This window comes from Lissotriton helveticus, chromosome 8 (assembly GCF_964261635.1).
Source record: "Lissotriton helveticus chromosome 8, aLisHel1.1, whole genome shotgun sequence".
NCBI classification, from domain to species: Eukaryota; Metazoa; Chordata; class Amphibia; order Caudata; family Salamandridae; genus Lissotriton; species Lissotriton helveticus.
Genome location: NC_136069.1, coordinates 1,139,220,600 through 1,139,241,738, shown reverse-complemented (window position 1 = coordinate 1,139,241,738; position 21,139 = coordinate 1,139,220,600). Strand labels below are relative to the sequence as shown.

The window sequence follows — 21,139 nt, the reverse complement described above, 5'->3', positions numbered from 1 at the left end:
ACATTATTTGAAACATAATAAAGCCCACTGTCTAATCATGTGATTTTAACAACTTGTAGCACCCAACCTTATTTATGCATTGTCTCTGGTGGTTATGACAGGTTTTCATTGACCAGATTCAGACTTGGGATTTTACATAGACTTATACGCTTCCCAAAAATGAACAACTGGTCACAAGTTTTGCATTTGTGTCCCTGCGATGACCATTCAGAACAATCAACCCTACATATTGTTCTATTCTGTAAATGTAATGATGGACTTAGGAAAACGTGTATTGTATAAATTTTAAAATCCTTCTGTATAAGACAATGCCGACCTGCTTTTATTGTATTACAGTTTTTGGAAAATTAACACACAGTTTGGAGCGTAGCAATGTTTATAAAAAGTGTACTTAAATGCAGGAAAAACATTGCATTATGATTGTCTGGCCTGCCATGGATAAAAGCACAGTATTTAACTTTTTTATTAGAGCATTTAGGTGGCAGAATAAAATGAATTAATTTTATATCTGATATTTGTATCCTTATTGTGTAATGCATTGTGGTTTTATGTGCTTTTATGATTGTCTAATATAGTAATTGAATAAAGCTTTGTTGACTTGACTGTGCAGGAAGGTACTTTAAAACTTTAGTATGTCAGCCTTAAATGTCTAACCAGTTGTACATAGCTGCCTAAGGTTTAAATCTACAAGAAAGTGAACGCAGCAGGGGTGCATTCAAGAAACTAATTCAAACGATCAGCATCAACAGTACAGATATGCATATGAATATTTACAAACAAAATTGCGTGTTCACCAGGTGAGGGGTTCTGCAGACCACCTAATTCAAAATGAAAGAAGAATATCTGGGAGTGTATCCAAGTTAGCCTGGTGCACTACAAGTGTGTCAGAAAATAGTGTACAACCACAATTATACAAACATAAGTGACATCTGTGGCTTGTAATACAATAAATCCTCAGTGATCAAAACAATATACATGGAATCCAAAGTGTTAAAAAAATGTCATCCAAAACACAAACGATTTTAGATCTGCGTTATTTATTCAAACGTCCTGGCAGATCAAATCCAATATGAAATAAATAATACAGCTTAAATTCAGCATGCAGAAACAAGCTTCAAAGTTCCTATTGCATTTCGGGCTGTACAAGGTAGCCCTTCATCAGGGGAATCTGTAACAAGCAAATTAACAATTGTAATGAAAATCAATGCAATCTTGGTCAGAAATGTAATACTGACATAGGGCTTTAAAAATAAGTGACTATAGAGCACCAATTCCCCGACTCCATGTCGACACATTTCAAAAAGTGACAATCTAGAAAAACATGACCACAGCACCAACTACCAAAATTAAGACTCTGATAGTGCCAGCGTAAAAGAATAGTGAAAGTGTGATTAAATCAGCACTCAATAAAACAGCGAAATCTGCGTACCTTATAGCAGAACTGTAAGCACGTTCTGCCATAATAAATAACCGGCATCAGTGAAAAAGAACTGCCAAAACAACAAGAAATGGATTGGAATCAGGTATTGAGAAAACAATCTCTTGAAAACTGAAAAAACAATAGTAAAAGAACAAACAAGAGTAACAGACATCTACCTCCGATGCACCACGCCATTGTCTAAATATAAGCAGCCTACAGCAATCAAAATGCACACTTGGTAAAATCACAACCACCTGTAATTCAAAGTACTCCCAATATAAGCTCCGCTTGAGACTGAAAAAGAAAATTGAACAAAGTAAGATTTAAGCTTACCCGTCAAGTATGTGAGCAGTGCCTGAAAAGGAACTCCCTCTGAAGAACACCGGCCGCAACTAAGGTGCCGTGTTAGTTCCAGATACTTAGGCTCAAGCGTGCAAAAAGTAGTGCGCATAGAAAGAGGACTAAACCGGCAGCTTAACGATCACTGCGAGACGCATTAGAGCGTACCACCTAAATACCAAGAAAAGAAGACTGCGACAACCAGCTCCCATTGAGAAAAAAACCTGTCGAGTGTGACAAAAACGAATAAAGCACTGAAGCGCAATAAGCAAAATGGGCTCAACCACGATTATAAAAGGTACGTTGTTAACCCTGATGCATCAACATGATTGGATTAGAAAGTGAAGAAGGAATAAATGAATGAGTGCAATAGAAATAATAGAAATAAGAGTAACGAAATGCCAATAAAAAGGCAATAAGACAAATATACAAAAAAGTCGACACAAATTGGAAGTGCTCTAAAGCCAAAGTAAAATGTCCACTTGAACAAGATAACCTGATCTAATACAAAATCCGCTATCTAGAAAATGCAAATATCTAAATGAGAAAGTGTTGCCAAACAGAAGTTACAAAAAGCATGACAATTCAAATTTGACACTGAGAGAGTAACTTCGACATGTCCCTGTCTACTTGATCATCTACCTTTTCAAGTACCCCGAATCTAAGCTGTGCGATGGGGTGATTTTCACGCTGCCAATGTGCTAGGGGTGAACTCATAGTCTTAGTGCGGATTCTGCTTTTGTACTCAGTAATCCTGGTGCAAAGAATCCTCTCTGTCGTCCCCACATGCAACAAGTCACATGGGCATCTGATAACATAAATCACGTGATGGCTGTTGCAATTCGCATTGAAATTCAAGGGAATATTTTTGCCTGTGCGAGGATGACATGCACTATTGCCAACAATGACATTATTGCAATGTGAACAATTCATACACCTAGTCATTCCTTTAAATGGAACCTTATTCGTATCAAGTTGTTTGCTCAAAATCTCTCTACGGTTATGTGATCTTTTGTATACCAATAGAGGAGGACTAGTGAACATGCCCTTGAAATCCGGTTCAGACTAGAGTAGATCCCATCTTCGTAGGATACTTTTTTTCACCAACACTGAGTGAGTGGAAAAAGTAGATACAAATACTTCCATCAACTGAAAAGAAGGCACTGTTATTTTTTGTAATAATAATTTCTCACGATTCAAGGCAGATGCTCTCTTCTCAGCGTGGTCAATGACTCGTTGAGGGTAACCTCTCTAAAAAAAATTTTTTTGCTTCTCTCATGGTCTGCAAGCCTAACTCTGAATCTGAAGTTATCCGTTTGATTCTCAAAAATTGAGAAAAAGGCAGATGGCGTTTCAAAGGCCAAGGGTAGAGCATTATTACGGTCAGTGGGCTTCTTGAAAACAGTAGTCTCTATAATAGTGCCAGAGCGTCTAAGCATGACATCCAAAAAAGCTATACTATGAGATTCAATTTGAAATGTGAATTGGATCCGGTGATTGATACTATTAAGTTTGAGAATCTGTGTTTTAAGTTGGCTGCGTGGCCCTTGCCAGATGATAAGTATGTCATCTATGAAACGTCTGTATGTGACCAAATTCGAGGTCCACGCATGATTAGAAAGAATATTCTCAGTCTCAAATTTCGTACTGCTTTTGGCCGCCATAAGTGTGGCAGGGTATGCTCAGACGTGAGTTCCTTGCTCACTTTGCCACTGTATTCAAGCAAGCCGGGCTGAAGACGGCTGGAATGCCAGAAACCGGTCCTCGGCAGCTTGTTTGCGGTCCAGGGAAGACATGGCTTGGCAGTTCGGGCTGGACTGTTCCCATGAGGCACAGGGTCAGACGGATTTGCATAGGGCCATGTTTGAACTGGGGTGGCAGAGTGGGCTAAAGAACGGTGATGGATTAAACCCAGATCTTTTGACTGGGTGTGAGTGTTTGATTGATTCAGATGCTCCGTCCATCACCACCCCCTTTTGTACTGCTCAGTCTCAAATTTCAGCATGAAAATGTTTGCATAGCTGGGGGCTCCAGAAAAGCCAATCAAAGTATCATTGGCTTGAAGAAAAAACTGTTTTTTCCAATGAAAGTAACTATGAAACAAACAAAAATGAATAATTTCTAAAAGAAATACCTTATTGGCTCTCATCTTGTCTTGTTTCAACAAAGCCCATTTAATAGCTTCAATGCCCTCAGTGTGTGGTATGGAAGTGTACAAAGACACTACGTCTATAGTACACAACCAAATTTGTTCATTTCCAGAAACACTGATGGTCCGTAAAATGTTGAGCAAATGGGTAGTATCTTGAAGATATGAAGGACTGGCTTGAACAATAGGCTGAAAAAAAACATCGAGGTAATGCTCTAGTGGCTTGTGTAAAGATCCACAACTGGGTACTATGGGCCTTAAAGGGGGATCCCTCAAATTTTGGTGTATTTTTGGGAGCATATATAAACCTGGTCTCCGCGGAAAACGGCTAAACAAATACTCTCTCGTTTTGGAATCATTCCACTTCATCTCAATGGCATGTGTTAAAATAGAATCCAACAGAGTCGAAAAAGTGTTAGTAGGATCTTCAGAGAGTGGTAAATACGTCGATGAATCCTGCGACATCAAGTCAATCTTGGTGTCCTATTGAGTGCGATCCATCACTACCAGAGCACCGCCCTTGTCTGCTTTGGTAAAATTCAATGATTTGTTCAATTGTAAAGATTTCAAAGTGAGCCGATCTCTAATTGGTAAGTTTGGTTTCCCTGCGATGACGTTGGGAAGTCTAGCTAAATCTTGTTTGACCAATGACTCAAATAAGTCAATAGTTGTGTGTGACGTGGGAGGAACAAAAGTGCTCCTCGGTTTGAATACTTGATAGTCATCTTCTTGTAAAGGAGAGGATTTATGAGGAATGGTAGAAAAAAAGTATCTTAACCTTAACTTTCTAGTGAATTTGTAAATGTAAATGTAAATGTAGCCGTACTTGTAAAGCGCACTGATACTCCTGAGTGTCCTGGCGCTGTACTCATACCGCTAGGGAACCCTTCCTGGTTTTTCCCCGTGAAATGTCCACTCCTGGGCATCCCCAGGGTGCAACCAGGCATCCCTAGCGCTGTAGGGGGCTGTTGTGGAGACTAAGCAAGCTATTGCCCAGAGTTGCAGCGTGGGACCCATGCTTAGAGTAGGCACCGAGGCGAGAAATCAGGTCCGAGGAATTATGAGCCCAAGATCCGCCGAGACCCGCTAAGGCAGGAATTGAACCCTGGTCCCGGGCCAGACCTCTGCATCAGGGTCTGCCGCTCTAAGCATTGAGCCACACTTCTCCACAGAATTTATACAAAGCAATTTGAGAATCAAGGCTGTTGGCTTGATAAGTCGGAACAAATTAACTCCCTTTGTTCAACACGGACGGTTTGCCGCAGGGCTGGTCTCTAAAAAGGCAACCTTAGTAGTACTGGGGCCAGCAATGGCAGTGTCGCTCACTGAGATTAGAGTTGGTGCAGGCACAGGAGGTCTAGATAGTTGAGTGTCAGTAACAGATGCAATACTCTCATCTGATGAAGTTGTCCCCTGCTTTTGCCAGCTTCTTTTTTGGGCATAGACTTCAGCCCAAGGGTAAATGTTTAAATCTGACATGTATCATGTCAGCCTAGCTAATGTGCAAAAAGAAATATGGATCTGTTGGACTTGGCCCTTTTGGCAGGTTCACCCCTAAACTTTTTGCCTTAAGCTCTGACATAGTGGTAGTGATTTTTGGCCTCTGTGCACTTTAGCACTGTGGCTCAGTGTAAAGTATGTGTGCTCTCTGAGTGCGTGTGGTGAGATTGGCCTGCCCTCCCATGGGAATGCTTGGGAATATGTGTGTCCTTGATAATTGCTGATATGAGAGGAGTGCAGGGGCAAGTTTAGTTTGTGTGAACGCGTGAGAATAAATGCTGCGCAATGGTGTGTGCAGATTTATGGTGATTGGTGGAGAAAAGCCACTTATAGAAGTTCGGGGCTTTCCCGGGTGTGACGCATTGAGATTCTGACCGACGACGCTGGATTTAATTTTCTTGAAATTTGAAGCATAAAAACTGCCCGATACTAAATACTGGCAGACGATTGATCTCCAAATCATAATAACGTCCAAGTCTAATTCTGTGGAAAAGTACAAACAGATAAATAACAGGATCATCAAAAAAAAGTCATTCAATTGTCGGTGGACATATACAAGGCACATTCGGACCACATTGTGAAGGGTCACTACCATTTGCATATTTATCTGTCCTGAAGATGGTCTAAAGGATTAACTCAACTCAAGACCGAAACGTCAAATTTACAGCCCATTTCTTTGTTTATGATTGATACTTATTGGTGACTATCTTATTGTGGTAGAATAGATGTCATCTAATAATTCTTTGTGTAGGATTGGACTTTTTTCAAATGAAATATAGGTTGATTTTACGTTTTCCTTGTTCATTTGTCAAGCATTGTAATCAACAACTACAGCTGAGATGTACCCTATAAGTAAAGAAAAAATATAAAGATAAAAATTTTACTAAACAAAAATATCTTCCGTGTTCTTTTCCCATCTTTATTTTCTTTGATCATTGATTGTGACTAATTTGGTCATCTAAATTGATAAAAAATCTTACCAGTTATTGATTTGATCAACAGGACTCTGTAATTGTTTAATACAGGACCTTAGACTGAAAATCAGTGGATTGAAAAAAAGCCCCTTGGTGGCACTTTCAACTCTATACTATCACTTTTAGAAGTTGGCATTTCTGTGTCCTGTGTGTCTGCCTGCCTGATGTGAGTTGCATATCTGGTTTGCAATTGACAGGAGCTGAGAGGTGTGGGTGGTTGCAGCAGACAAGGGGGAGTATGCCCAGTGGTGAATAGGTAGATCTGCATGTAGATGGGAGGGAGGAGTTGCAACTGGGACCTGAATAGGACTGTGCCTTTCCTCCACAATGCCGGCTCCGCCCCCTGTGGTGCGTCTAATCCCTGAGCCCCCACCTGACAAAGGAGAGAGGAGCCGAGCAAAAAAAAGTGCTCCAAAGCTCCCCTATACCCCATCTAACTGGTATCCCTAAACCCTATGCTGTGACACAAAGCGAGTTGCTAATATAAATATAGAGTCTGTGTCCCCATGAAATTGTTCAGTTCTTGGTTGCTGTTCCTGCCAGGGCGAGCTGCTGCTGGGGCCCAGGGGGGGCTCCCATGAGGGCTTGCCTCCCTGGGCCCTGCATTGCCCTTTTCACCTTTTGAGGACCTTTTTACGGGGGCTGACTTTGATTCATTTTCCTTATTCCCCAGGACTTTATGCAGCCTTTCTTTTGCACCCTGGGAGCACTATCTTTTGAACTTTCACCACAGGAGAGGGAGAGCCTGGGGGCTGCGCAGTGCTGAGCTGCTGCCCCCTTTCAGAGGGAACCCCCACCATGGGGATTCCCCTGTGATGCCTGCAGCGGCGGGTGCCACCCCGCAGTTATCGTTGTTTCGCGTGTGCCCACCCCGCTTTTGTAATGCTGATGCATTTACCTTTATGCGGGTGCCCACCGTGCTTAGTTTTTATTTAATTATGGGTACCCACTCCACATGGCCGCGGTATACTCATTTTTGTAATGCGGGAGACCACCCGCGTCCGGTCGAAAACTGGAAATCAGGCAGCCGTTGCCTGGGGCGGGACGGGACTTCCGCTTGAGGAAAGGAAGTTCCGTCTGTCGGAGAACGCGAGAAGGAGGGAGTACTGCCCGGAGCCTCGGAGGCTCAATGACAAAGCCCTGGGTCCCAGGAGGGGGGCCCGGGTAAAGTAGGCCAGGCGGCTGAGTCTGCAGACAGCAGCACGGGGCTCAAAGGAGTGGGGGGGGAAGCCCTGCGCCGTGAGAGGAGTGCTGCCGGTCTGTCCTGGTCAACGAGGACTCCCGCCGCGAGGAAGAGCCCAGTGAGTGAGGGCTGATCTCGGGCAGGCGGCCACCATTTGTTTTTAAAGTCCCCGTGGGGGCTTGGGGGCATTATTTGTTTGCAGCTCCCCGTGTGCTCCAACAATGTGGCATAATTATTTTCAGAGCCCCGTGTGGCTCCAACGTTGGGAAGGATTATTTTCAGAGCCCCGTGTGGCTTCAATGAAGGGGCCATATTTGTCTTAAGGGCCAGGGGGGCCCGTGTTTGCTCCAATAGTGGCTATATGTTTTTACAGTTGCCCCACTTGACAGTGGGCAACTGCAATGTTTAAAGGGGCAACATTATTTCAGAGAAGCCCCAGTGAGGCCCCGTAGGTCCAGATGTGCCAGGGCCCCTTTTTCTTGATCCGTGGCTACACCGCACCAGCGCGGGCAGCTGCAACACTTTTGCATTTGTTCTAAGGGCACATTGAGAGCCCAAGCCTCATTTTAATATTCCCCGCTGCCCAGCAAGTAGGGGGCAGCTGCACCGTTTAGGTTATTCTTTATTTGGAGACATGTCATTTGAGTTAGGAGTGAGATGGACTCCTTTGCCCCTGACATTCACAGCTGCGCAGCACTTAGTGCCAGCTGCAACGTTTAGGCCTGCGCAGAGTGCGCACCCTTGACTTTCGCTGCTTTGGCAGCGTGCCCTGACTTTTGGGACATAGGGCATTTGGACCCCTTTGAAGATGGTCAGTTGGCCAGGGGGACTGTGAGGCTTGTAGGGCGCCAGGTCCTAATGTGATTATAGGGTGCTAGGAAATGTAATGTATGTAGTATGGTTTACGCACCCTGTTTTATACCTCTAGATGTGTTATTTATGATTATGAGGTTGTTTTGCATATTATGGTTTAGGCTAGTGAGATTATGTTTCACTGTTTGATTTATGCACCTAATGTGAGTGATGCTTAGGAGGTTAGGGTCTAATGTGTTTAGACTTATGAGAGGATTGCATAATGTGTTTATGCTGGTGAGGTTGGAGCAGAATATAATTTGCGCCTGATGTGATATTGTGCATAATGTAGTTTATGTTACAGGCTGATGCTAAGTACAGTGATTACCAGTGGTTACTGGTTGTACGTTTATGATCTGTTTTACTTTTACTAAGTTTGCTTTGTGATGGTTCTGACAGTGGTCCAGTGGGCCCTGTCATGTGTATATAATCCCTTGTAAATATTGCCCAGTGCCAGTTGGCACAGTGTATATGGTGTGATTACTATGCTAATGTGTTATGAGAATACAAAGGCTATTTTTGATATAGTCTTGTGTGGAGTTCCTTTTGTAGTGTGCCTGGGATGTTATTGCTGTGTGCGTGTGCAAATGCTTTACACATGGCCTCCGGGATAAGCCTGTCTGCTCGTGCCAAGCTACCAAGGGGGTGAGCAGGGGTTATCTTTGGCGTGTAATTCCCTTGCCCTGACTAGAGTGGTGGTCTCTGCCTGGCTTTGGCACAAGCCTTAGCCAACCAGAGATCCCATTTGTAACAGTTTCTATAAGTCATTTGCATTGTGTTCAGACAAAAGAACACTGTGTTGTAATGAGTGACATTTTGGTGTATCTCTTTTGTCAGAAAAAGGCTTACAAACTCTAATTTTGCAGGTGTAGCTAAATAAGTATGGTCAACTCAATGTAAAAATAGGATTTTATCTAAACTCCTTCAATGAGTTTTATAAGTAATCAAATTTCTGACATTACCTTTAGCTAGCCTGATTTACTACGAGAATATTGAGGGCTAAATATTAACCAGTACTTTTGTCAACTGAACAATATTGAATGTCAACATATCGTCAAGGTAAGTAGATGTGGTGCAAGAATGTGCCCCCCTGCATGCACCCCATGGCACAGAGGCAACAGGGGAGCCCTGAACTGCCCACTTTGTTTTATCTCTGCCACACTTTTCATGGAGGTCACACAGCCATTAAAAGTGTGTCAGCGAGGAAACTACTATTATGCTTGGTGATGTTGCAGCCGCACCTCCAGCTTATTAGGGGCCATAGTCCGCTGCACCACCACCTGGGATCATCGATCCCTGGTGACAGCAGCAGTCCTGTGATGGTCCGATAGCCACAGTGCTAATGAAGCGGGCAGACTGCCAGTCTGGCATTCAGCAAATCGCCACCACTCGTAATGGGGCCTAAGTCTGAAGACAATAGTCTGCAATCAACATAACAGAGTGTCGATGTTATTGCACTCAATATGTTGTCACATACAACCTCTTCAAAGTAAAAAATACACAGTACCAAACCCTAAAGCCATTAACAGAACCAGGGTACAACAGAAAATCTACACAAGAGATCCATGGGCATATTTCATGAATCTCCATGAAGTTACAATCCAATATTGCAATAAAGTCTTTCTTGGAGCCAACAATGACTCCTTGTATTTATTTACCAAATTGGTGTTATGTTATTTACATTGGTGCAGATGGTGCAATGGTCATAGGTGCAGTGAAGTGAACAATAAAATGTGATACATATATACAGTAGGGAAGTCAATCAATGTTTGAAATTACGCAGTAAAATGCAAATTCTGATTTTTAAGTAGAGTTTTTTACACCTAAACAATCCCTATTTCAGGGCCAGTGGTTTGACCCACACCCTATTTCCCGTGCGTCTCTTCAGGACAAGACATGATCTCTGTCACAACATTTCAAAGCTGTGTATGTCCTTCACATGCTGAGGTTTGTCAAACCGTGATGCCCTAAAGTCGGCCCATCAACAATAACTTGAGTAAGAACTCAAGTTCAGATTGTCATTGGAAGCGTGGCTCAATCAGCACATCCTCCGGCATAGCCTGGAATTCCTTGATGGGACGGGTGGACATGCTAATGTTCATCTCTGTAGGACCTGGATTGTTCTGCTCAGTGGCTTGCTTGGTCTACCTCCATTACAGGTCGGCCACACATGGTACCCCTAACCTAGTCCTCCATAACCTTTGGCTCATGTCAAGCTTGTATATCCCTTTCTAAAATTGGCAGTCAGTATCAGAGGGTACACAGGTCCTGGTCCTATTGACCTACATTATTCATGTTTTCTCATTGTTTCCAGTTCTGATACCAACATTACAATTCCTTAATTTCAGTTTAATATTGGTTACCACGTGGTATTCCTTAAAAATAAATTAATGTAGGATTTGTAAACGTATTATTTCTTACCTGATGATGTTTTGTTGTAGCTATGGTTGTATCACATACAATTTTCTATCAAGAAACCCTTGATGTTAGTACCACAGTTTAGCAACAGATTCCTGAATAAACATCTTAATAAGTCTTTATATTGTGAGCTACTGTGTATTTGCTAAAATATTAATTTCACACGCATATAATTTATTTGCATATGGCCAATGTGCTATTAAAACTTCCTCTGCATATTGGTATTATGATTAAAGCACTTTAATGCTGTTTTACACTACTCTGAATCATCAACACCTTCTTTCACATATGAATCATTGAATGCCCTATTTTCACATTTTAGTATCATGTAACACGTGTTCCTTTCTTTTCAGATCTAAATGTGCCTCAAACTAATACAGAGAAAAGTCTTGTGCTACTTTCTTTGAAGGATGCATTTTCTTACCTCCGCCAGGCATAACATCCCTCTCAAATATACACAACTTGTATCCAAAAAAGTCTTCGAGTGTGTGGGATAGAACTTCCAGTGCGAACTTTGTTTCAGCTTCAGTCTCAAGCTTTGAATATTTTAGATACGACACATACGCATCATACTCTTTTCCATCTGAAAGAAAAATACCACGATTTTCTCACTTAAGTCAAATTCTTTTTTCACATACCCACTAATATTCATATCTGTCAAGTGAATGGGTAAATACAACGGGATATATATCTCTACCTGTACACATCATAAAAGGGGTTCGGAATCCAATTAAAGTTCTTAAGTGGAAATATTTGTATGTTACTTTCTCTGAGAAGATGTCAATAAGGCTAAACGAAAGTCCACAAAATTAAGCATGTGTGTGTAATCTGTCACTCCATTCAGTATGGAGGCCATACTCTCTGTTCTTCCGGTGGTGGACAGACTAACACATTATTGAATTCTGAACTGCCTGTCATTGAACTTCTTTGAATCCACAGTTGCAGTCGCTGCATACAACACAGAAAAGAATACTGAGCGGATGCCATGTTGTTTTGTCTCACTCTCCATTTTTTGTTTTCAGAAACAAATTTCCAAAGTGGGAGTTTGCTTTCAAAAAAGCAAACGGAAAGTTGCCCTGAGGCGCTGAGGGTATTTTCCCAGCGCCTGAGAGGCATGTATATTATTTCCTGTGCAGGACAACCAGGCTTTGCTTGGCAGTCCTAAAAAGGACAAACGCACAATGGAAGGATAGCCCTAAACCTGTGGTGGATGGTATAATAGTCAAAGGCTTTCAAATGCAGAGCCAACAGAGGCACCTAAGTCAACACCTGCTGATTTCCACACCTATAGTGAAGTAGGGGAACTACAAGATTGGCATGATGGGAGTCCTGCCTCTTCACAGTGGGGTTTGCACTCCACCAACCTTTAACTGAGGTCCCAAGGGTCTAGTGTGTATACACTATAAGGAATCTATATAAATGTTCGTGGACATCGGGTAAAGATATATATATAGTTTCCCGATACATAAATACCTTAACTAGGGAATTTATCAGCATATTTTGTTTTGTGTTGAAGCCCCATCAGACCGGACTACTTCCAAACAAAGGGCACTATTACGATGGCGGGCGGACTTTTCGTAACGGTATTCGGGCCGTCCGCCAGGCGTGCTGAGGTCCGTCTGTGCACATTACGATGCACTCGCCACACTGGCGGGTGTATCCCGCATTGTTTACATTGCGGTGGGCGGTGCTTCAAGCAGCACCCGCCACAATGTAAAATCAGCATGTTGTGCATTTGCATGCACAACATGACAGGCACCACACGGTGCCTGCCACCTTGTGCATGCAAATGTCGGGGGGTACCATGGGTACCCGCAAAGTGCAGACACCCACCCCACCAAACCCCTGGGGGCCCGCAACGTGCCCCCAAAGAAAAGACCGCATGCAGACACCGCCACCATATTATGCATGTTTTCCGCCCGGTCGATAAGTCGACCAACGGAAGACCATCCGCCACGGACCCGCCAGCCATCCTAATGTGGCGGGTGGACTTTCTGGTGTGGATGACGGGGATAAACCACCAGCCATCCGAATGGGCCCCAATGTTTGGTGTTTTTCAGTTAATTCATGTATATATCAAAGTTTCCAAAAATGGAGGTGGGAATCAGCTCCTTTATATGGAAAGCTGTAAAACAACACCAACACTCCAGATTTGCTTATCACAAATGTCTGTCTTTCTTGCAAAGTTTTAAAGCATAGGATTGGCCCAGAGCCATCATCTATGTTGAGTTAGAAATTAACAGGTTTGCTTGGGTGGTATTTCATCAATAGAATACAAATCCAAAGCTGTAATTCTTTCCCTGGAACAGTAAAAGACTTTTGTCTTTTTTCAGTTGGGTGTGGATGGCATTTGCTTATCCTATTTTTGGTAAACATCTAATAAATTGTATGAACAAAAGAAATCAACAAACTGGGAAAAGAATTTGAATTAAGTGATATATTCATCTCTATCTATCTATCTATCTATCTATCTATCTATCTATCTATCTATCTATCTATCTATCTATCTATCTATCTATCTATCTATCTATCTATCTATCTATCTATCTGTCTGTCTGTCTGTCTGTCTGTCTGTCTGTCTGTCTGTCTATCTATCTATCTGTCTATCTATCTATCTATCTATCTATCTATCTACACACACATATGTATTACCTACTGGCGGTCGCCAGTAGGTAGTTATAGTTACAGCCTAGTTTCCCTAGGAAAAGCATTTTTTGATTTGCTTATAACTTTAGTGTCGTTTAGCGAATCTTTATAAAAAAAATTCCAAAAAGTTGCACTTTTTAGGTCAGCTCCTATCCCGAAAGTTTGGGGGTGATTCGTCAAGCGGGGGCTGAGAAAAAAAGGGATCTAAAATGTTAATTTTCATAGGAAGTTTTTCAAAAAGCTACAGCCCGAAACTACTGAACGGAATTACCCCAAATTTGGCACAAAGCTAGTGCGTGGGTCAGGAAGCAACCTTTTTTTAAAATGGTGTCAATTTGTTAGGTAGTTGCTGAGAAATTAGAAAAAAAAAGTTTTGATATCTGGGCAGAGCCTAAGTCCCGTGCACGAGCTTCACTGGGATTGGCTGCCAACACTCCAAACCAGGAAGTGTTGGCAGCCACCTTGTAGCTCGGTAAAAGCGAGTCGCCAGAAAACAGAGAAACAAAGATATAAAACAAGAGAAGGGGGATGAGTAGAAAACACCTTGACCCCATAGGCCTGCTTAGGGGGTCCCAATTTTTTTTTTTATTTCGGCGCGTTTGCACTGTGGTGCAGGGAGGGGGCGGGCCTGACATTATAAGTGTGGAAAAGCTCCCCCTGGCACACTGTTAATTGGTGGATTAAGTTTCCTTCAATCCTAAGGGTCCCTGGAGGTGAACTAGCCCATGAGGTACCTCCAGTATGCACCATGCAGCTGCATTGCAGAGAGGTGTTGAGAGGCCACGCCCTGTTTTACACCTCTCTGCAATGCAGCTCTGTGGCGCTTACTGGAAGTAGCTGGTGGGTTAGCTGGCCCCCAGGGACCCTCAGGACTCAAGGGGATGTAATCCCCCAATCTACAATGCTCCAGGGGGCGCGTTTGCACAGTGGTGCAGGGAGTGGGCGTGGCCTGATGTGACAAGTGTGCAAAAACGCCCTGTGGTACGTTTTAAGTTGGGGATTAAGTCCCCTTGAATCCTGAGAGTTCCTGGGGGTCAACTAGCCCAACAGGTACCTGCAGTAAGCGACACAGAGCTACTTTGCAGAGAGGTGTAAAAATGGGCGTGGCCTCTGAACACCTCTCTGCAACGCGGCTCCCTGGCACATACTGGAGGTACTTGGTGGGCTAGTTAGCCCCCAGGGACCCTTAGAATTCAAGGGGACTTAATCCCCCAATTTAGAACCCGCCAGGGGGCGTGTTTGCACAGTGGTGAAGGGAGGGGGTCGGGCCTGAAGTGACATGTGTGTACTTATGCAATCAGTCCGCCAAAACCCAAGCATTTATAAATTCACCATTCACTCTTCTTGAAGTACTCTAATCATCCACTCAGTACCCATGTACTCATGCAATGACCCAGGCTCTAACTCATGGCAAATACAGAGGAAGTCATGCTAATCACCGGGGTACCCCAACGCATGGTGTTCCCTAGTGTATGTAGGGTTTTTACTGTATTCTAAGTGTCTTTTAGCATAGCACTGGCTCCGGTCCTGGTTAATCAGAGTCAGTTACCACCAGTACCCGTCGGTAAAAAGTTGGGGGCACAGGAGGGCTTTCTGCTCCTCTGTTGGTTCTTTCTGCACATCTCTTGCTTCTTCCTGCACTTTTGTTTGTCTTTCTGGACTTCTGTTGACTCTTTCAGCATTTGTCTTGCTTCTTTCTGCGCTTTTCTTCCTCTTTCTTCACATGTCCTACTTTTGTAGGCATAGTTAGAAATTAGCATCTAAAAAGCCATTGAAATTCACTGAAAAAACCATAGGTTTCAGGCACATTATAGTTACAAATTAGCATTTAAAAAACCTTTGAAATTCACTGAAAAAACGTAAGTTTCAGGCACGTTATAGTTAGAAATTAACATTTAAAAAAACATTGAAATTCACTGAAAAAAACATAGATTTCAGGCACATTATAGTTACAAATTAGCATTTAAAAAACCTTTGAAATTCACTGAAAAAAAACATAGGTTTCAGGGACGTTATAGTTAGTTGGACATTTCACTCATACAAAACCAAAGAAATTCCACCTTTATAGTTAGTTGAGCTAACTATAACTTGCGCCCCCGCAATGCACTGCTGATGATGTCATATATTAGATTTCACGCTTCGTTTAAATCAAGCCACCGGGTGAGCCAGGTCCCGGGGGCAGAAAAACTATAGTGTCCCCCTCCTAGAGCCCTTGATGGCCCTGGGGACCCCCCCCTTCTGCAGTGTCCCAGGGTGCCCAACCCCGGGACACTGCTGTTTGCTAAGCCAGGGTGGGAGCCTTGCGGCTCCCGCCCTGTCATAGCAAACTGGATTTTGGTTTTTGGAAGAGAGAGCAGGGAAACCTGCTCTCACTTCCAAAAACCAAAGCTGATTGCTTTTCCACACTGGGAGCTGCATGTTAGCTGCTCCCCAAGTGGAAAAGCAATGCCAGCTCCCGAAGGAGAAGGGGAACTGGCGGGATCGTGGAGGCATTGGGGCTCCCCCCATGGTCCCCATCATTGTGTATAGGCCCCGGGGGTTGGGGTCCCTAGGGAGAATAGAAACTAGTGATAGGAGCAAAGGTTTTTTTTAATGGAAAAATTTGGAGTCACGACTCCAGCGCTGTGCTCAGCGCGGCCCTCTGGTGTGAACATGCTGGGTGCGCGACTCCCAGCTTGGCACCCTGGTGTGAACGCGCTGGGTGCATGACAATCAGCACGGCCCCCTGGTGTGAACGCGCTGGGTGCGCGACTTCCAGCGCAGCCCCCTGGTGTGAACACGCTGGGTGCGCGACTCTAAAACGAGCAGGGTGCGCGACTCCAAGCAAAAAAAAACCTAATATATTTTCAATATAATTCAAGCTTATATGTTTAGATCTTGGGTGGCTCTAAAAAGAGCCCTTGTGTTTATTGGGAGATTTTGGTACCTACAAGTAAGTACCTATGCAGAGTCTAAAGTTGTTGATAAAGACACTGTTACCCTCATCTGTGAAATATACACCATCTCTCGTATAGATGCCATCCATATTAAAATGCAGATTGTTGTTGTAAATAGACCCCATCCTATAATCTCTGAGATAAGCAGAAACAGCTATATTGACATGTTTCCTAGCTTTCTCAATCTGTGGACAAAATCGATTGGACCAGTTCCATTTCTGTCTTTGGCATATGTCAGAGTAGACACAGGGGGGAAAAGTGAATTTTGCAAAGGTGTCCTTCATTACCATTTCCAGACCAACCCCAGTCAAAGTGCCTAAGTCATCGCCACCACACTTTTATGTGGTCAGGGTGTTGGAGATGCAAAAAGGATTTAACCAATGGCATTAATTAGTGCCACTTTAATCTTCTTTGTTCAATTCATTTAATGTCTACATTTTGCAAAGCTAGGCCTTTGTCAATACCACTGCTTTCAGCATGTCTTTTGCACCAGAAAATATAGCTGTGTCCCACAATCCACACTCTAAGCATCTTGAAGGGAAATCTGGATGCGCACTCAGAAGATGTCTGTACGTGAAGTAGGAAGTTTGTAAAATAAGATATTTCTAAAATGGTGGACAAGATGCAGTTTTAAAAAAAGAAGAGACATGATTGGCTGATTGAGAACATTATACACTGAAAAATAGGGTGCATGTTTCTGTGTTTTAAAAGCATGTTTCTTATTGGTTAGTAAAATGTTTTAAAAAGGTACATTAGATAAGAAAAGCTTGCACTTTGGAAAGTCAAGCACACTTGCTGTTTACATTTGTAAAATTGTGTGCTGAACTTGTGACCTGTGTGTTCAGTTGAGTGTTCCATGAACTGTTGCTATGGTAACAGGCATTAAGCAGAATGGGGGTAGGGTTGAAAGTTATGTCAATTGGCAAGGGTTGAAATGTGTAACCAATAGAAATGCGTGTTAGCTTTTGAATTAATGTGGGGAGCAATGTGATTTGATATTTACGGGTATATGTGTGCAGAATGAGAGGGAAAGTTTGCCATTTGTTGGTTTTGCAAAGAGCACTTCAGTACATTCATTGTGTGCATAAGAAATCTGGTGTGTGATTCAGATATTTCATAATCTACAAACCAATTTGAAAGGTGAGTTATTAATTTGTGAGGTGTTCTATGTGGTGCCTTTGTTTTTAATCATAAAATATAATTCTTAAAATTTGGAGTTTGTGATATATTTTCTAATGAAGAAATTTTAATTACAGTTTTTGGTAATGTATTTAAATGTTGTTCAATATATAGTTTGTATGCTAGTATGTGTGTTATGCAATAGGGATTGTTGATTATGATTGATTGTTTTAATGTGTGCATATGTACATTGGTATTATAGTGCATAATTTTAGGTGTTGGTTTTAAATTGGAAATCTATATGTTGAGTTAAGGTATTAGTGATGAGAGTAGTATTTATAAGTATCTACAGAGATTTAGTTAAAATATGTGACATCATTTTTGGTGTTTGGTTTCAAATTGAAGCTTGTATTGAGAATTTATGTGGTGTAGAAAAGCAATTGGAGCAGTCAAATGAGCACAATGTATGCGGTTCGTAGCCCCTTCCAGACTACTGAGTCTCTCCAACTAAAGTCTAGGGAATAGTGTTGCTTGTCTGGAATCACACTGTGAGTCTGTGTCCAGTCTAAGAATCATCCTGACAGAAGAATGTGCTTATTTAATCTCTCTGGAGACATATAAGTGCTTATAAACTTATCCTGATGATAACTGTTAGCAGTATGAGAACCCAGTCACTGTTTATGCACTTGGAGAATGAGTCAGGCATTCAGAAAAGCAGTGCAACAGTCAAACGAGCACAATGGATGCAGTCCCCTAACCCCTTCAAGACTACTGAGTCTCTCCTACTAAAGTCCAGGGAATAGTCTTGCTTGTCTGGAATCACACTGCGAGTATGTGTCCAGTCTTAGAATCATCCTGACAGAAGCATGTGTTTATCTAATCTCTCTGCAGAGATATACGTGCTTACAAACTTACCCTGATGATAACTGTTAGCAGTATGAAAACCCAGTCACTGTTTATGCACTTGGAGAATGAGTCAGGCATTCAAACAAGCAGTGGTACAGTCAAATGTGTAGAATGTATGCAATCTGTTTCACCACTTCCAAACTACTGAGTCTCTCCTGCTAATGTCCAGGGAATAGTCTTGCCTTTTCTAGAATCACACTGTGAGTCTGTGTCCAGTCTTAGAATCATCCTGACAGAAGCATGTGCTTATTTAATCTCTCTGCAGACATATAAGTGCTTATAAACGTATCCTAATGACAACTATTAGCAGTATGAAAACCTATTCACTGTTTATGCACTTGGAGAATGAGTTAGGCATTCATACAAGCAATCGTACACTTTGCTGTGAACTACTATGCATTTGTAAAAAACGTATTCCTTGTTACAATTTTTCAATTAGTACCTACAGTAAATAATTGTGATTACAAAAGGAAGTGTTTAAATGGTTTTGAAGTACAATGTGTTTGTTTAATCATAGATAAGTATATTTTATAGATTCATTAAAATAATTTTATATATATTTACATTTTACAGATGTTGTTTATCATCATTAAAATAAAGTTATCATGACTAAAAAATAACAGAAAACAGAAAACAACAGAAAAATGACTATTATTTGAAGAAAATTCAACAACAAGTATTGGATGACCAACAACATGTTGGGAAAAAGAAGAAGTCTATCGGTAAGAGAACAAAAGAATTTATTAAAAAACTGTCAAAGCCTAGAAACATTGTTCAGATTGTGGAAAGTACAAAGAATGCCTCAACCAGAAAAAAGAATATAAAGGAAAAAATGTAAAAAATGGGAATTTACATTCAAAAGACACAATTTATGATAAAAGGAGGAAAAGTCAGTATGAAGAATAAGAAAGAAGATGTTTTAAAATATAGTTGTCTTTAATTTGTTGAAAAATGTGAAAAAATACAAAAGAAGAGCATCATTTTATAAAAAGAAAAAACAAATTGAAATTATTGCTGAGAAGGCTTTTGAATTAAAAAAATTCATTTAATTTTAAAAAGAATCTGATCATTAGATGAACCAATCCGTTCTATGAAGGCCAAAATTAAGAAGAAAAGAGTAATATAACAGAACTAAAGTTTTTGATATTTTGCTGGGTGAATGGAAGCATAGTTCAAGTTCAGAGCTTTTCTTTAACCCCTTCCATGCTCATGACGAGTTCAGCTCGTCATGCAGTACACTTCTCGTGTGCTCATGACGAGCTGAGCTTGTCATGAACAATGGGATTTAAGGGAGTGCAGCACCAAGGGAGAATATCTGTAGCATTGAAGGTGTTAAGGAAGAAAGTTATTTTCAGACCAATACTTTATTGCTTGCAGTTGATACCAGTAGTCGAGCTTCTGAGGCTAAAAATGGTTGTCCTATTGAGAAAGAGAAGATGGTTTCTAGAAATGTAGAAGAACTAATAGCTGAAGTAGTTCTAGGGAGACTTCCTAAAGCCCCAGTGTATACTTGGTATTGCAGTAGTATTTGTACTATACAACAGGAGTCTATTGATATTGTACGCAATTTCTTACGAGAGTATAGTAAAAAAAAGTGTTAAACAAAAGATTAAGATGTTGTAAGGACTAGGTGCTAGATGTAGGTAATTCCCATTTACAGACTCTTAAATACCGAATGTTACCGATTTGGTATTTAAGAGTCTGTAAATGGGAAAGGGGCAGATGTAGGTAATTTTAAAATCTGAATTACCGAATCTGTAAAGTTCGGTATTTGCCGATTCTGTAAATACAGAATCGGTATTTCCCATTGATTCCTATGGGCTTTGAAGCCCATAGGAATCAATGGGAAATACCGAATCTGTATTTACAGAATCGGTAAATACCGAATCCTGCAAGGGTGCAGGGGGTGTCACTTTGACACCCTCTAGCACCCCAAGTACAGGCTTGTGTGACATGTGGCACACATACATGCCCTAAGGGCATGTCTGTGTGTCACATTGCACAGGTGTGCATGCACAGATGTGCATGCACACCTGAATTCGGTATTTTACCACACAATAGGATTGTGTGGTAAAATACCGACTCTTAAGGGCCTGTGGCACTGTAAAGTGTGCCACCTACATTTGTAATGACAGAATCTGTATATTTACCGATTCGGTAATTTACCGAATCGGTAATTTTACCGAATCGGTAAATATACCGATTCTGTAATTTTAAGCCCCCTACATCTGAAAACCCTAATACCGGTCGGAAACAGCCGAAAACGGCCGTTTCCGACCGGTATTAGGGCTCCTACATCTGGCCCTAGATCTTTGCGGAGTGAGAAAATATACTGGTTTGCAAGGTTATTCTTTGGCTTGTCTTTCTAGAAAAGTATGTCAAAGTGTTTTTCATCATTTCAGAATGTTAGCAGTACATCATTGTCAAATGCGGAAGTTAGTCAGAAGATTGTATTATGCAAAAATTCCAGCACTAATGTTAAATGAGTTGAACAGCGCTCTTTTGCGTGAGACAGTATTAGATGTCAAGAAGGTTGTGATGAAATTGAGTTTTGTTACTTTGGTCCTGAACAAGAGAGTGCAGAAACTGACACATTAATAGAAGAAGGTGTTGAAGAGAATGTGGAACATACTACTACAAAAAATTTTGAAGAACAAATTACAAAGTTTAAGTTGATTTCCGGTGAAAGGCCAAATT

General features: G+C 41.7%; 1 protein-coding gene across 1 annotated transcript in view; it reads right to left on the bottom strand.

Moving 5' to 3' along the window:
- LOC144771902 (interleukin-18 receptor 1-like) overlaps nt 1–21,139 on the bottom strand; it is a 383,123-nt gene that overhangs the window by 11,450 nt on the left and 350,534 nt on the right. Inside the window, exon 8 of the mRNA XM_078656140.1 lies at nt 11,260–11,418. Within this exon, the coding sequence (XP_078512266.1) occupies nt 11,260–11,418 (159 nt within the window). The remainder of the gene's footprint in view (nt 1–11,259; nt 11,419–21,139) is intronic.